The 16,252-nt window shown below is 61.5% G+C and overlaps 2 protein-coding genes across 5 annotated transcripts in view; both read left to right on the top strand.

Moving 5' to 3' along the window:
• HSPG2 (heparan sulfate proteoglycan 2) overlaps positions 1 to 10,515 on the top strand; it is a 39,015-nt gene extending 28,500 nt beyond the window's left edge. The window contains 21 exon segments of the mRNA XM_074848200.1: positions 516 to 782; positions 859 to 971; positions 1,062 to 1,209; positions 1,296 to 1,412; positions 1,668 to 1,752; positions 1,840 to 1,984; positions 2,065 to 2,164; positions 2,253 to 2,362; positions 2,439 to 2,547; positions 2,623 to 2,721; positions 3,891 to 4,112; positions 4,991 to 5,223; positions 5,327 to 5,504; positions 7,465 to 7,587; positions 7,683 to 7,736; positions 7,850 to 7,925; positions 8,038 to 8,116; positions 8,226 to 8,296; positions 8,402 to 8,485; positions 8,553 to 8,656; positions 10,058 to 10,515. Of these exon segments, the coding sequence (XP_074704301.1) occupies positions 516 to 782; positions 859 to 971; positions 1,062 to 1,209; positions 1,296 to 1,412; positions 1,668 to 1,752; positions 1,840 to 1,984; positions 2,065 to 2,164; positions 2,253 to 2,362; positions 2,439 to 2,547; positions 2,623 to 2,721; positions 3,891 to 4,112; positions 4,991 to 5,223; positions 5,327 to 5,504; positions 7,465 to 7,587; positions 7,683 to 7,736; positions 7,850 to 7,925; positions 8,038 to 8,116; positions 8,226 to 8,296; positions 8,402 to 8,485; positions 8,553 to 8,656; positions 10,058 to 10,320 (2,780 nt within the window). The 3' untranslated portion in view covers positions 10,321 to 10,515.
• A 696-nt stretch (positions 10,516 to 11,211) lies between these two features.
• USP48 (ubiquitin specific peptidase 48) overlaps positions 11,212 to 16,252 on the top strand; it is a 31,155-nt gene continuing 26,114 nt past the window's right edge. For 3 of the 4 annotated variants that reach the window (XR_012626143.1, XM_074848418.1, XM_074848416.1), the window contains exons 1-6: positions 11,212 to 11,416; positions 12,062 to 12,182; positions 12,422 to 12,578; positions 13,455 to 13,582; positions 14,754 to 14,878; positions 15,462 to 15,570. Coding sequence is in view for 3 of the 4 variants with exons in the window: in XM_074848418.1 (XP_074704519.1) it covers positions 11,283 to 11,416; positions 12,062 to 12,182; positions 12,422 to 12,578; positions 13,455 to 13,582; positions 14,754 to 14,878; positions 15,462 to 15,570 (774 nt within the window). In the remaining variant the exon portion in view is untranslated. The remainder of the gene's footprint in view (positions 11,417 to 12,061; positions 12,183 to 12,421; positions 12,579 to 13,454; positions 13,583 to 14,753; positions 14,879 to 15,461; positions 15,571 to 16,252) is intronic. The other variant, XM_074848417.1, reaches the window with a different exon arrangement.

The raw sequence follows: 16,252 nt of genomic DNA, 5'->3' as shown, positions 1-16,252 counted from the left end.
CCCACACCTGAGGCCACCTCGGTACCCCGCACCTCTCCCAACACCCATGGGCACCCCAGTATCCCAAATCTCTCCCCATGCACACAGGGACCCCAGTACCCCCAACTGCTCCCCATGCCTGTGGGCACACCAGTATCCCCCACTTCTCCCCATGCCCATGGGCACCCCAACACCCCCAGTCTCTCCAAATGCCTGTGAGCACCCCAGTACCCTCAATCTGTCCCCACACCCACGGGCACCCCAGTACCCCCCATCTCTCCCCACACCCATGAGCACCGTGGTGCACCCCATATCTCCCTATGCCTGTGAGTACCCCGATACCCCCAATCTCTCCCCATGCCCGTGGGCACCTCAACACCCCCAATCTCTCTCCATACCCATGGCCACCACAGTGGTCTCCCCATGCCCATGAGCACCTCGTTTCTCCCCATCTCTCACTCCTCCGGTTGGCACCCCGGACTGCAATGCCTCCCCCATGCCAGGGGGCACCCCAAAACCCCGCTGTCCCCCCTAAGCTCTCCCCAGGGCCCTGATCAACATCCGGACGGCGGTGCAGACAGTGCTGGCAGGGACAGCAGTGGAGCTGGAGTGCCTGGGTTTGGGTGAACCCCGTCCCCACGTCACCTGGAGCAAAGTGGGGGGCCGTATCCGACCCGGGGTGCTGGTCCGTGCCGGCACCCTCACCATCGAACGGGTAGAACGGGCGGACGCCGGGCAGTACCGCTGCACCGCCACCAACGCTGTGGGCACCGTCCAGTCCCACGTCATCCTCCACGTGCAAGGTGAGGGTGGGGGCACGGAGCTGGGGACGCACGGGCGGTGGCACCGCAGGGTGGTGACACCTCCGTGTGTCCCCAGCCACCCCCCAAATCACCGGGCAGCCAGAGGTGAAGGAGGTCTCGGTGGGTTCAGCGGCTGTTTTGCCCTGCTTGGCATCCGGCTTCCCAGTGCCAGAGATCACCTGGAGCAAGGTGAGATGGAGGGATGCAGGGATGGGGGTGCAGAGGAGAGGCGGGGGGGCACCCTATGGGTGCTGATCCCCCCACCCTGCTCTGCCACAGCTGGAGGGGGAGCTGCCAGCGGGTGCCAGGGTGGAGGGGAACATCCTGACGCTGCCGGCCGTGCACCACGAGGACGCCGGTGTCTACGCCTGCGCCGCCGCCAACCGCCGCGGCCAGGAGACAGCTTACTACGTCCTCAAGGTCCGAGGTGAGGACGGACGGATGGACAGACGGACGGAGAGGGTCGGGGGGGGCGATGTACCCCCACCCCTCCTGACCCCCCCATCCCCGCAGATCGCCTGGTCCCCTATTTCGGGCAGACGCCCCGCTCCTTCCTCCCCCTGCCCACCATCAAGGACGCCTACAAGAGGTTTGAGATCCTCATCACCTTCCGACCTGATGCTGCTGACGGTGAGCGCCAACGGGACCCCCGTGTCCCCCCATGTGTCCCCCTCCATGTCCCCTCCATCGTTTCCTCCTCCCTTCACTCTCCCTCCACCCTCCCCTCTCCCTCCTTTAACCCTCCTCTATTCAACTAAGCCCCCCCCAACTTATGGAGGGGTTTCTCCTCCATCCTGGGGGTATTTTGGGGTCCCCTAGGATGTGCCCCCCCCCACCCCGGCCCAGGGTGGGCACCATCCTGCCTGACCCACTGCCACTCCACAGGGCTTCTCCTCTACAACGGGCAGCGGAAAACCAGCGGCGCCGACTTCATCTCCTTTGGTTTGGTGGGCGGCCGCCCCGAATTTAGGTGAGAGCCATGAGTGGGTGCTGGAGAGGGTGGGGCAGGTGGGTGCTAGCACCCACCCACACCTATTGTACCCCCCAAAAAAATAAGGTTTGACGCCGGTTCGGGCATGGCCACCATCCGGCACCCGACGCCGCTGCGGTTGGGCGAGTACCACACCGTCCGCCTCCTCCGCAACCTCACGCGGGGTTCGCTGGCGCTGGACGGGCACCCCCCCATTAACGGGACCTCCCAGGTATTTTTTAGGGGAGGGTTGATGTGTATTGGGTGGGGGTCAGGGTGCTGGAGGTGGTGCCCACCCACTTGTGCCCACAGGGGAAGTTTCAAGGGCTGGATCTGAACGAGGAGCTGTACCTGGGGGGGTACCCCGATTTTGGTGCCGTGGCTAAGACGGGGCTCAGCCGTGGTTTTATGGGTGAGTGATGGGTTTTGGGGGGGCATCGGTGGGGCGCTGAGCATCGTGTCACCCCGCCACACGCCCCCACATCTCCATCCCTCCGCAGGCTGCGTGCGCCAGCTCCGCATCCAAGGGGAGGAGGTGGCCTTTGGGGACATGGACCTGCAGGCTCACGGTGTCACCAGTTGTCCCACGTGCCAGGACCGGCCGTGCCAGGTGAGGATGGGGTGAGGGGTGATGCTCACCCATCCCCACCCATCACTGACACCCATGTCACCCCCCCCCTCCCCAGAATGGTGGCGTGTGCCAGGATGCTGAGAGTGGCACCTACATCTGCCGCTGTCCCCACGGCTTCACCGGCAGCAACTGCGAGTACTCGCAGGCTTTGCATTGTCACCCAGGTGGGTGCCTGTCCCTTGGGGATGTCACCCCGATGTCCCTCCCTGGATGGGTGCTCATCGCTTGTCACCCTACAGAGGCGTGCGGGGCTGATGCCACCTGCGTCAACCGGCCGGACGGGCAGGGCTATACCTGCCGCTGCCACCTGGGCAAGGCTGGGGAACGGTGCACCGAGGGTGAGCCACAGGGACACGGGGACAGGGCTGGCAGCACCCTGGGGACATGGGCATAGGGTGGGGACCGTTCCAGGGAGATGGGTGCAGGACTGGGACCACCCTGGGGACACAGGCATGGGGTTGGCACCACCGTGGGGACACAAGCATGAGGCTGGGGACCACCATGGGGAGATGGGGACATGGCTGGGGACCACCCTGAGGACACAGGCATGGGGCTGGGGACCACGTTGGGAACATGGGGACATGACTGGGGACCACCCTGGGGACATGAGCATGGGGTGGGGACCGTCCCGGGGAGATAGGCACAGGGCTGGGACCACCCTGGGGAGATGGGGACATGGCTGGGGACCACCCTGGGGACATGGGGACATGACTGGGGACCACCCTAGGGACACAGGCATAGGGTTGGGGACCACCATGGGGAGATGGGTGCAGGGCTGGAACCACCCTGGGGAGATGGGGACATGGGTGGGGACCACCATGGGGAGATGGGCACAGGGCTGGGACAACCCTGGGGACATGGGCATGGGGTGGGGACCATCCCAGGGAGATGGGTGCAGGACTGGGACCACCCTAGGGAGATGGGGACATGGCTGGGGATCACACTGGGGACACAGGCATGGGGCTGGGAACCACCAGTGAGGAGATGGGAACATGGCTGAGACCACCTTGGGGACATGGGGACATGGCTGGGGACCACCCTGGGGCACAGGCATGGGGTTGGGACCACCCTGGGGACAGGGGCATGGGGATGGGGACCACCACAGACAGGTGGGCACAGGACTGGGGACCACCCTGAGACACAGACATGGGACTGGGGACCACCCTGGAGGACACAGGTAGAGGGTTGGGAACACCCCAGGGAGACGGGCACGGGGCTGGGGACCACCCTGGGGACACAGGCATGGGGCTGGGGACCACCACGGGGAGATGGGTGCAGGGCTGGGACCACCCTGGGGACACGGGTAGGATGGGACAGGGGATTAGGTGCCATCTGGGGAGATGGGCCATTGGGTGCCATCCCGGGGAGATGGCCATGATGGGGATGGGGGATTGGCGACCACCCTGGGGACACGGGCTCAGAGCTGGGGACCACCCTGGGGAGATGGGCACCGGGGGGCTGGAGGAGGGGGTCCCACCAGCCGCGCGCTGACGCGGGGGTGCCGCAGGCGAGGCGGTGAGCGTGCCGTCCTTCGGCGAGGCGGGCGCCTTCGTCTCCTACCCACCCCTCACCAACGTCCACCACGAGCTGCGGGTGGAGGCCGAGTTCCTGCCGCTGGCACCCGACGGGCTCCTGCTCTTCAGCGCCGGCAAAGCCGCCCCCGTCGAGGACTTCGTTGCCTTGGCCATGGCCGGTGGCCACCTTGAGTTCCGCTACGAGCTGGGCTCAGGTGGGCTGGCACGGTGACACTGGGGCAGGGCTGGTGGCACCGGGGACCCCGGGTAGAGGTGGGGTGGCATCACTGGGGTCCGCTGGCATCATAGGGGTCCCCGAGCTGCAGCAGGAGCCACTGGGGTCCCCAGGTGTGACTGGGGTCCCTTGGTGTCATTGGGGTCCCCAGGCATCACCTGGGTCCCTTGGCACTGCTGGGGTCCCCAGGTGTCACTGGGGTCCCTTGGCATCATTGGGGTCCCCCAGCATCACCGAGGTCCCTTGGTGTCATCACCAGGGTCCCTTTGGCCTCACTGGGGTCCCCAAGTGCTGCCAGGGTCCCTGGGCATCACTGGGGTCCCCTGGTGTCACCGGGGTCCCTTGGCATCATTGGGGTCCCCAGGTGCTGCGAGGGTCCCTGGGCATCACTGGGGTCCCCTGGTGTCACTGGGGTCCCTTTGGCCTCACTGGGGTCCCCAGGTGCTGCCAGGGTCCCTGGGCATCACTGGGGTCCCCCTTGGCATCCCTGGTGTCCCTTAGTGTCACTTGGGTCCCCTGGCACCACATCACCAGGGTCTCTCAGTGACACTGTCATCCCCAGGCAGTGCCAGGGTCCCTGGGCATCACCAGGGTCCCCAAATGTCACCAGGGTACCCTGTCATCACTGATGTCCCCTGGCACCACATCCCTGGGGTCCCCAGGCACTGCCATTGTCCCCAAGCATCACTGTCACACCACACCTGTCCCCTGGCATCACTTTGGTCCCCAGATACTACCAGGGTCCCTGGGCATCAGTGCGGTCCCCTGGTGTCACTGGGGTCCTCTGTCACCACCGGGGTCCCCCAACATCCCTGGGGTCCCCCGACCTCCCTTGATGCCACAATCCCGTCCCCACAGGCCCGGCGGTGCTCCGGAGCACCGAGCCGGTGACACTTGGCCGCTGGCACCGGGTGACAGCCGAGCGGGTGCACAAGGACGGGACGCTGTGGGTGGATGACACCCCCCCGGTGAAACGCTCCTCGCCCGGCAAGAGCCAAGGCCTCAACCTCCGCTCCCCACTTTACTTGGGGGGCACCGAGCCCCCCCTGCGCCCCCCAACCAACGCTTCCTTCCGCGGCTGCATCGGAGAGGTGAGCCCCCCCACACACCCCATCCCGCACATGTGGGTCCCCTCGGCGGCAGCGGGGGGGGGGGGACAGAGGTTGACTCCCCCTCCCCGTGGTGTCCCCCCAGGTGTCCATCAATGGGAAGAAGGTGGATTTGTCCTACAGCTTCGTGCGGAGCCGCGGCGTGGGGCAGTGCCGGCAGAGCTCGCCCTGCCTGCCCGCTCCCTGCCTGCACGGGGGCCGCTGCCTGCCCCTGCCCGCCGGCCCCCCCGCCTACCGCTGCCTCTGCCCCCCCGGCTTCAGCGGTGAGTCGGGGGGGGCGCTCACACGTGTGTGTGTGGTTTGCACACGTGCCTGTAAGCGTGCGCACGCGTGTGCGCCGCGGATGGAGCGTGCCGGGCACGCGTGTGTGCGCTGCGTGTGTACACGTGTGCGAGCGTGGGCACTGGGAGCGGGAGCGTGTGCGCTGGGAAACACACGTGCCGCGTGTTGTGTGTGCACGTGCTCTGGGCGTGGATGGGTGCACGTGTGTGTTGTGTGTGGGCCCTCTGCATGCATCTGTGCGGTGCACACACGTGCCGTACATGTATGTGTGCACGTGCGTGTTGCGCGTGCGTGTGCCCTCTGCATGCATCTGTGCGGTGCACACACGTGCCATACATGTATCTGTGCACATGTTGTGCATGCGTGTGCCCTCTGCATGCATCTGTGCGGTGCGTACATGTGCCATACACGTATGTGTGCACACATCTGTGTTGTGCATGCGTGTGCACTGTGCATGTATGTGTGCACACGTGTGCTGTGCATGCATGTGCCCTCTGCATGCATCTGTGTGGTGCACACACATGCCATACATGTGCACATGTGTGTTGTGCATGTGTGTGCCTTGTGCATATATGAGTGTGCTGTGCATACGTGTGTACTGTGCGTGCATGTGTGCACGTGTGTGCTGTGCATGTGTGTGCCCTCTGCATGCATCTGTGCGGTGCACACACGTGCCGTACATGTATCTGTGCACATGTGTTGTGCATACGTGTGCCCTCTGCGTGCATCATGCGTGTGCACTGCACGTGTATGTGTGCACGTGTGTGTTGTGCATGCTTGTGCCCTGTGTGTGCATCTGTGCAGTGCACACATGTGCTGTGCATGTATCATGTGTGTGCACTGTGCGTGTGTGCGTGCATGTGTGCTTGCATGCGTGTGCCCTCTGCATGCATCTGTGCAGTGCATACATGTGCCATACACATATGTGTGCGCACGTGTGTGTTGTGCATGCACGTGCACTGTGCATGTATGTGTGCACATGTGTGTTGTGCATGCATGGGCCCTCTGCATGCATCTGTGCGGTGCACACACGTGCCGTACATGTATCTGTGCGCATGTGTTGTGCATGCGTGTGCCCTCTGCGTGCATCATGCGTGTGCACTGTGTGTATGTGTGCATGCATGTGCTGTGCATGCGTGTGCCCTCTGCATGCACCTGTGTGGTGCACATACATGCTGTACATGCATGTGTGCATGTGTGGGTTGTGCATGCATGTGCACTGCATGTGTATGTGTGCACATGTGTGTGGTGCATGCGTGTGCCCGTTGTGTGCATCTGTGCAGTGCACACATGTGCTGTGCATGCATCATGCGTGTGCACTGTGCGTGTGTGCGTGCACGTGTGCTGTGCATGCGTGTGCCCTCTGCATGCCTCTGTGTGGTGCACACATGTGCCGTACATGTATGTGTGCACATGCGTGTTGTGCATGCGTGTGCCCTGTGTGTGCATCTGTGCAGTGCACACATGTGCTGTGCATGCATCATGCGTGTGCACTGTGGGTGCACATGTGCCTGTGTGTGTTGTGCAGGCGTGTGCACTGCACATGTACGTGTGCACGTGTGTGTTGTGCATGCGTGTGCCCTGTGCACGTACGTGTGCTGCAGATGCACGTGCGCTGTGTGTGCACGCATGCGGCGTGCAAGCGGGTGCATCTGCCGCACATGTCCGCGCAGCGTGTGCTGCGGGCACGCGCCGGCCACGTGCTGTGCACACGTGTGTGCGTCGCGTGTGCGCACGTGTGCATCTGCCACGCGCATGCCGTGCGGTTGTGCCTCTCGCACGCGCGCGTGCTCTGCGCCGGGTGCAGTTTGCACGTGGGTGCCTCCGCCGCGCGCGCGTTCACGCGCGGGTGCGTTTGCACGCGGGTGCGAGCGTGCTCTGGGGGTGCGAGGGGTGTCTGAGCACCCTGGCGTCACCCGGTGTCCCCCTCCGTGTCCCCAGGGCCGCGCTGCGAGCGGGAGGAGGACCGCTGCCTGCACCGCAACCCCTGCCTGCACGGCGGCACCTGCAAGGGCAACGCCTGCCTCTGCCCGCAGGGCTACACCGGCCCCTACTGCCAGCACAGTGAGCGGGGGGACACTTGGGGACACTTTGGGGACACAGCGGGGGGGTGGGGGGGGACACGGGCCGCCCTGTCCCTAACCCCGCTTCGCCCACAGGCTTGGCGCTGGCGGAGCTGGAGCAGGACTGGCAGGAAGGCAGCGGGGGAGGTGGTAAGTCCCTGGCTCCATTTTCCCCCTTTTTGCACCCAAAAGCTGTGCCGCGGAGGTGGCAGCTGCGTGTGGCCCCCCCTCACCCCCCCTCACCCTCCTCTTCCTCCCCGCAGACGCCCCCGGACAGTTCAGCGCCGCTTTTCGGGACGGCTCCTACCTGGCCCTGCCCGGTCACCTCTTTCCCCGTGGGTGAGTGACACCGGGGACGGGGCACCCCCACCCGTGCCACTGCCCCCTGCCCGGGGTGCTGCGCCCCCCCCAGGGTGCTGCACCCACCGAGCTGTGCCCCCTCTCCTTGCAGCCCCCCCGAGGCGCCCGAAGCCATCGAGCTGGAGCTGCGGACGGGCAGCGCCAACGGGCTGCTGCTGTGGCACGGGGCGGTGAGCGGGGCACGGGGCACCGCCGGGGAGGGGACCGGGGTGCTGACCCCCCGTTAGGGTGGGGGTCAGGGTGCCCCCCGCCCCGCTCACCGCCCCGCTGCGCCCACAGGAGCCCAGCGAGGGTGGCAAAGCCAAAGATTTCATTGGTCTCGGCTTGAAGGATGGGCACCTGGTGTTCAGGTGAGCGGGGGGACCTGGTGTCACCCAAGGGTGCTCTGTGCCACCCAAGGGTGCCTCGTGCCGCCCAAGGGTGCTCCCTGTGCTGAGCCCACGTCACCCCTGCAGCTACCAGCTGGGCAGTGGCGAGGCCACGATTGTCTCCGAAGACCCCATCAACGATGGGGAGTGGCACCGGGTGATGGTGACAAGGTGGGTGGGGGTCAGGGTGGGGGTCGGGGTGGGGGTCGGGGTGCGGGTGCTGACGGGTGCCGTGCAGAGAGGGCCGGCGCGGGTGGCTGCAAGTGGATGGGGAGGAGCCGGTGAGTGGAGAGTCACCAGGAGCCAACATCATGGCCAACACCCAGGGCAACGTCTACGTGGGTATGGTGGCACCTGGGGGACATGGGGGGGCACAGGGTGGGACATGGGATGGACATGGGATGGGACACGGGGTGGGACACGGGATGGGACAGGGGATGGGACATGGGATGGAAACTGGATGGGACATGGGCTGGGACAGGAGTGGGACGGATGGTGGAACACAGGAGGGGACATGGGATGGGACACAGGACATGGGACAGGGCACAGGATGGCCCATGGGAGGGGTGACATGATGGGACTTGGGATGGGACCCAGGGGAGGACACAGGAGGGGACATGGGGTAGAACATGGGATGGACACTAGATGGGATGGGGACGTGGGAAGGGGACACATGGTGGAACGTGGGAGAGGATGCGGGATGGACATGGGGAGGGCACAGGGTGGGACATGAGGTGAGACACGGGATGGGACACAGGATGGGCATGGGAAGGGGACACATGATGGGACAGGGCACAGGATGGCCACGGGATGGGACATGGGGTGGACATGAGATGGGACAGATGGTGGGACATGGGATGGGATACGGGATGGAAACTGGATGGGACAGGGGATGGGACACAGGATGGGACACATGGTGGGACATGGGATGGACATGAGGTGGGACACATGGTGGGACATGGGATGGGACACGTGGGACACAGGATGGGACATGGGATGGACATGAGATGGGACACATGGTGGGACATGGGATGGGACACGTGGGACACAGGATGGGACATGGGATGGACATGAGGTGGGACACATGGTGGGACTCAGGATGGCACACATGGTGGGACATGGGATGGACATGAGGTGGGACACATGGTGGGACATGGGATGGGACACGTGGGACACAGGATGGGACATGGGATGGACATGAGATGGGACACATGGTGGGACATGGGATGGGACACGTGGGACACAGGATGGGACATGGGATGGACATGAGATGGGACACATGGTGGGACATGGGATGGGACACGTGGGACACAGGATGGGACATGGGATGGACATGAGGTGGGACACATGGTGGGACTCAGGATGGCACACATGGTGGGACATGGGATGGACATGAGGTGGGACACATGGTGGGACATGGGATGGGACACGTGGGACACAGGATGGGACATGGGATGGACATGAGATGGGACACATGGTGGGACATGGGATGGGTCATGTGGGACACAGGATGGGACATGGGATGGACATGAGGTGGGACACATGGTGGGACATGAGATGGGACACGTGGGACACAGGATGGGACATGGGATGGACACGAGATGGGACCACGGAGCAGACATGGGGTGGGAACAGCTGATGGGACATGGGATGGGATGTGGGCTGGGACGTGGGCAGGTGACCCAGGACAGGCCACCGGGCGAGCCCAGCTGGGTCCCCCACCCGCCCCGTGTCCCCGCGCAGGCGGTGCCCCGGAGCCCCGCAGCCTGACGGCCGGCAAGTTCACCTCCGGCATCACCGGGTGCCTGCGGGGGCTGGCGCTGGCGTCCGCCGGGGCCCCCCGACACCCCATCGACCTGCGGCACGGCGCGGTGGGGGGCTCCCCCGCCCCCCCCCTGCCCCTCCTAACCCCCCCAAATATATTTTGGGGGGAATTTGGTCAATTTTATTCTTTTCCAAAAAAAAAAAAAGCCAGGAGGAAACGGTGCTTTGCTGCCCCGGGGTGACTCCGGGGGGGGGGGGGCCGGGACCCCCAAAAATGTTTACACCCCCCTCCCCACCGGCCCCCTGAAACTGTGCCGGGACGGCCGGGCCGCCTGGGTCCCCCCCCTAGGGTGGCAGCGGGGTGGGGGCGCGAGGGACAATCGGGGTGCTGGCGGGGACCCCCCGCGGGGACAGCTATTAAAGGAGAGAGACAACCAGCGCGGCTGCCGTGTCTGGGGGGGCTGCGCCGGGGGTGGGGTGCAAGGGGAGGGGTATGGTATGAGTGGTGGGGTGCTATGGGGGGGTTAGGGTATGGGGGGGCAATGGTCTGGGGGTCCAGGGGTATGGAAGGGTTATGGTATTGGGGTGCAGGGGGGTATGGTGGGGGGGAATGGGGGTTGCTGGGGTGTGGGGGGGTTCGGGGGGTTATGGTATGGGGGGGTATGGTATGGGGGTGCAGTATAGGGGTCTGGGATGTATGGTATGGAGGGGTTATGGTATGGGGGTGCGGGGGGGTATGGGATGGGGGGGTATGGGGGTTGCTGGGGGGGTGTGGGTTCGGGGTTACGGTATGGGGGTGCGGGGGGGTGCAGGGGGTGCGGTATGGGGGTGCGGGGGCGTGCAGGGGGGTGCAGGGGTTGCGGTATGGGGGTGCAGGGGTTGCGGTATGGGGGTGCAGGGGTTGCGGACACCCGCACACCCCTCCCCAGCCGTTCGCTCCGCTCCCGCCGCCAGGAGCCGCCCCCCTCAGGCCCCGCCCCCGGCGCGTCGCGCGTCGCAGCCCGTTGGCGTCAGCGCCTCGCGCCCGTCTGGGCGTCGCGCTTGTGACGTCACTGGCCTTGACGGCGGCGGCGGCGGCGGCGGCGGCGGCAGCGGGAGGGGCCGGGTGGGACCGGGCGGGACCGGGCCGGGGCTGTGGGCCGGGGCCGTGGGCCGGGGCCGGGGCAGGCCCGGGCCGGAGGAGGCGGCGGCGGTGGCGGCGGCGATGGCGCCGCGGCTGCAGCTGGAGAAAGCGGCGTGGCGCTGGACCGAGACGGTGCCGCCCGAGGCGGTGGCGCAGGAGCACATCGAAGCGGCCTACCGCGTCCGGCTGGAGCCCTGCCAGCGCGGCGCCTGCCGGTACCGCCGGCCCTTCCCTCCCCACGGGTCCTCTCCCCTCGCCGGGCGGCCCGCTGCCTCCCCCCCGCCCCATATCTGCTCCCTTAGGGCTGTAGGGGACCCCAAACCTCTCCTCCACCCCCTATTTGAGGGTCTGGGGGCTCCCCCGGTCCCTTCTCTGGGCCCCTCGCCCCCCAGGGCTGGGGGGACCCCACGTTCCTCCTCCGTCCCGTGAGGTTGGGGAAGCACACTGCGCTTTGTGGGTCACTCAGGGTCGATGGGGACCCCCCATATTCACTTGTTTGGGACCCCCATTCCCCAGGGTTGTGGGGGGTCTCCCTGCCTGGCTTCCCAGATGTAGGGGGCCCACCCCGCGTTGTGGGGACCCCCTCTCCCTGCCTGTCTCCCCAGATGTAGGGGACCTCCCTGGGTCCTGTACTCTTCCCTGGGATCCCCCTTTCCCCCCCCCCCCAGTCCTCCATCTCCTTGTTCATCCATAACCACTGTTTTGGGGGGGACCTGTGTCTCACTCTGGTCACTCTGTTTAACATTATGGGGTCCCCCTCGTTGTCCTCATCCCCCACGATTACACTACCCCACCCCCCCAAGGGACAACAGCGTCCCTTCCGCGGGGGTGACAGTTTGGGGCCGGTGCTGGCTCTACAGGAGGAACTGCCGGGGGAACCCCAACTGTCTGGTGGGCATCGGGGAGCACGTGTGGCTGGGAGAGATCGACGAGAACAGCTTCCACAACATTGATGACCCCAACTATGAGCGCCGTAAGAAGGTATCGCTCCCCTCAGAAGCATCCCCTGCCCTTCCTGGTCCCCAGGGGAAGATGGGGACGAGGGGAGGTGACACCTCGTGTCCCCCCTGTAGCCGGGGAGTTTGGGACGTGGCTGTTTGTGTGATGCCGGAGCGGCGTTTTTCCGACAAACAGCCTTAAAGCGGCCGCCCCAACTGCTGGATTTCTGCTTGCTCCTCTGCAGCGGCGAGTGACGACTGTTGCTTTCTCTCTTACGCCAGAACGCGTTCGTGGGCTTAACGAACCTCGGCGCCACGTGCTACGTGAACACTTTCTTGCAGATGTGGTTTCTTAACTTGGAGCTCCGGCAAGCCCTTTACTTGTGTCCCAGCACCTGCAGCGAGTACGTGGCCGGAGAGGGCATCCCGAAAGACAAAGGTGGGTGAAAGTTCGTCAGCTGCAAATGGCAGTGGTTTTGCTCATTTTCTCCTAGAATTTTTCATGCTGGTGTCAGCTTTGGGATAATGTTTATTGGGAGAGTTGATGGGTGAAGCTACAGCCGCTCATCCAATCGCCACGCTGTTGTTTTTGAGTCCCTCACCCAGCTTTTGGGAACGAACCAACCTTTATCCAAGTTGTTTCTTAAATCGCGAGTGATCTGATCTGGTTGAAAAAATCTGATTTGCGTTTGTTTCTTGCCGGGCTGCTCCCCAAACTGGTTCCCACTTTAATGATGGTGGAAGCATGTGGGTTGGGGCTGATCTGTGCTACTGTGGGGCCACACTCATCCCAGAGGAGGATGAAAATTTGGGTCCCCGGTACGAATGAGGCTCCCAGTTGCCTGCACAGTGGACGTGACAGCCTCTGGTGAGGTATGGTATGGTGCTGTAGGTGCGCTCTGGGTCAGGGCGGCCCCTGAATTCTTCTGTTCCAGTTTTTGTGGTATTTTTAAATGGCGTTTCACCGTTTCGAGTAAAAAATAAGCTGTTGCTACGGGGTAGTCGGCGCACGCTGCTTAAACTCTTCGCTCACAGCTCATGCTTGGCACTGAGGGATACTTCCAGTTGGACTTGGTGACCTTAAGGGTCTTTTCCAACCTAACTGATTCTATATTTGGCCTGTGCTGGGACTTTGCTGTCATGACTGACATGAACATCTTCAGATCTCTTGATAATTTAAAACAGCTTTGAAAAACATACCGTTTCTAATCGTTAAATTTACCTGTACGAAGGAAGAACGAGCAAATTACTCGGAACAATTATCTCTTGCCTGAAATTACTTGCTGTAACCTGTGCAACTTGTTGTTTTTACTAGACTATGAACCTCAGACCATTTGTGAACACCTCCAGTACTTGTTTGCCTTGCTGCAGAACAGCAAAAGGCGATACATCGATCCCTCTGGCTTCGTCAAAGCACTGGGCTTGGACACCGGGCAGCAGCAGGTAGGTTTGAGGCGCGCTCCTCGAGTGATTACCTTCTTTAAAGCAGCATGAAACTGCCCTTTTATGTTATTTTAACATCTCTGAGCTGGGTTCTGCTGCTCGGAGAAACACAACAGGGAGAAGCGGTGCTCTGGGTCCTTCCCGTCCGTGTGGGAGAGCAGGAGGAGCCCAGGGAGCGATGGGGTGGGGACGGGAGCCGTGTTAGTGCCTGATCGACCCTGGCACTGTGCGGGGTGGGAGGTGAAGCCGCCATGAAGGTCCTTTTGTGGCTGTTGTATAGGCTGCTCCTCCCAGGTGGGTGGTTTAGCAGGGGTTGAGGGGCCCTCGCAAGGTGAGAAGATGTTTGGTTGGGTCACCAGGAGCCAGCCAAGGTTCAACGTGAATGTGTGGGGCAGAGAAAACATGGTTAGAGAGGGGGGAGTGCTGCGGATGGGTCCTGTGGGGCTCTCACCGAAGCCAAAGAGGGCTCGGGAGAAGGGCACGGCTTGAAAATACACTTTGAGGAGTAAGAGGGAGATTGTTGGAGGAAGAGCCTGAGCGCCAGCGTGCATTTCCTTGGGAGGATGCGGGAGGGGAAGGAAGCGGTCACTACCGACCGGTGATACTAAAGGACAGCTGGGAGAGGCCAAAGCCTGTTTGTTTTCGGAAGAGGAGAGCAAAGGAGAGCCAGGGTGGGAGAGGAAGGCCCTGAGATGAGTGTGGGGAAGCTCCCAAGCCTTGCAGAAGGGGACAAATCCACAGGGCAGCTTGTCATTTTTGGGGTGTTTTTATTTTTTTTTTCTCGCCTCTAACACAAGCAGGGCCAGCTTGAATTGCGTGCTGAGCTTTGAAAAACGAGCGTTAATGGGATAGAAAGCTCTGCAGGAGTGGTTTTTTTTCCTTCCAGAGCCCTACGAGGAGCGGGGCAGAAGTCAAACCACCCGGCGCGGCTGGCCGGGAGCCAGGTTAACTCCCGCCGTGGTCTCACGCTGGGGGCCTCGCACTCCTTTTAGGCAAATTCCTCTTTTTCTTTAGTTCTCCCGACTGGTCTTTTTTTTCTATTCAGTGCACGCAGGAGCCTCCGTGCAGCCTGTGTGTAGGGCTCCGGGTAATTTGCAGTAAATTAGCGACAAGGTTGTGATTGGGCTTTGTGCTGTGGCGTATTGTTAACGGACTTGGCTTTCTCTTCTAGGATGCCCAGGAGTTTTCAAAGCTGTTCATGTCACTGCTGGAAGATACTTTATCCAAACAAAAAAACCCAGATGTTCGAAACATAGTGCAAAAGCAGTTCTGTGGAGAGTATGCCTACGTCACGGTGTAAGTATTTGGTCTTCAGGAAGAACCTTTCTGTAAATATTTACACATTTTAGAAGAATTTGAGGGGGGAGGATCCCTCCTAAGAACCGAAGCAGGCAGGTAAGCTTCTACTGAAACATTTTATAAGAGTTTTTTAGCTTTTAGTTTTCCTGATTCTGTGCGCGTGGTGTTGCAGTTCTCCAGTTGCGTTTAACCCCTTAATGAAAATTTAACAATTAAACCTGCAGGTGAGTTGATGGAACGTAAAGTCCTGCAGCCAAAAAATAGCATACTCGGGTGTCGTGTTTTCATTCCTGTGTTCTCAGAGCTATGGATTTCACCTCAAAAGTGACATAAAGTGGTGTATGCAAGTTGTAAGCAGGTGCTCCTGTTTTTCCTGGTAGATGCTATTATCCTGCTTACACCTTCTTGCAGAGTTTTTGTGGTGTAGAGGTGTGAATCGCATTAACTCTGACTTAACTTTTTCTCCTGGTTTTATAGCTCAAGGAGCAGTTTACTAGTGGCTGGGGAATTCAGACACATGAACCAGTGACCTGTCCTCATGTGGTTTTGTCTTTTTTTTTTTTTTTTTTTTAAATCCTAGCTGCAACCAGTGTGGCAGGGAGTCCAAACTCGTGTCTAAATTTTATGAGCTGGAGTTAAACATCCAAGGGCACAAGCAGTTGACAGACTGTATAACGGAATTTCTTAAGGTACGAGCTCGTTGGTTTTTGAGTCCTGCTGTTCTTAGCAAGGTGTTTTAATTCCTTCCATCACTTAACAGCCTTTGAGGTCGGTATTGGAGTGAAGCAACTGAGTCATCTCACTGAGATGCATCCAATAGGAAATGTTTTTTACTCTGGGCCAGAGCGTAGCACATGCGCATGTGCTTTAAAAAGTACTTGGAAGTCCAATGCTTAGTTAAAATACTTTCCCAACAAAGTTGGGGAAAAAGTCCCTGCGTGCTTTGTCATGGATAGCACCAGGAGAATGGTTGCTTTTTGTGTTTCCTATGTCCACGCTCATCTGCATAGCAACAGGAGACATTCCCCGCTATAAAATGTGCTCTCAAAAATACTAGGGAGGGCCGGGAATAGCTGCAGGAACAGCTGCAAGTGCTCTTAATTCGACTTGAAAATTTGCCTAGATCTGAAGTTAAGATCTGGCACGTTAAAGGTTCGGGGTGTGGATTCAACTAAAAATATTTAGGACAGAACTAACCTGAAACGTGACTCTGTACCTGAGCTGTCTGGCTGCTGGGCAGCGGCTCCACTGATGCGCTCAGCAAACCGGTTGCTCGGCTTGCAGAAGGTCTGCTATGAAAAAAGACTGGTTTGTGGACACGCATTAAAATCCTGAAATGGTGAACTTCAAGTTTGTCTGCTCCTCCTGCCA

The sequence above is a fragment of the Strix aluco genome, chromosome 22 (assembly GCF_031877795.1).
Source record: "Strix aluco isolate bStrAlu1 chromosome 22, bStrAlu1.hap1, whole genome shotgun sequence".
Classification (NCBI taxonomy): Eukaryota; Metazoa; Chordata; class Aves; order Strigiformes; family Strigidae; genus Strix; species Strix aluco.
The sequence above is the reverse complement of the archived record's forward strand: the minus strand, read 5'-3'. Positions and strand labels throughout refer to the sequence as shown.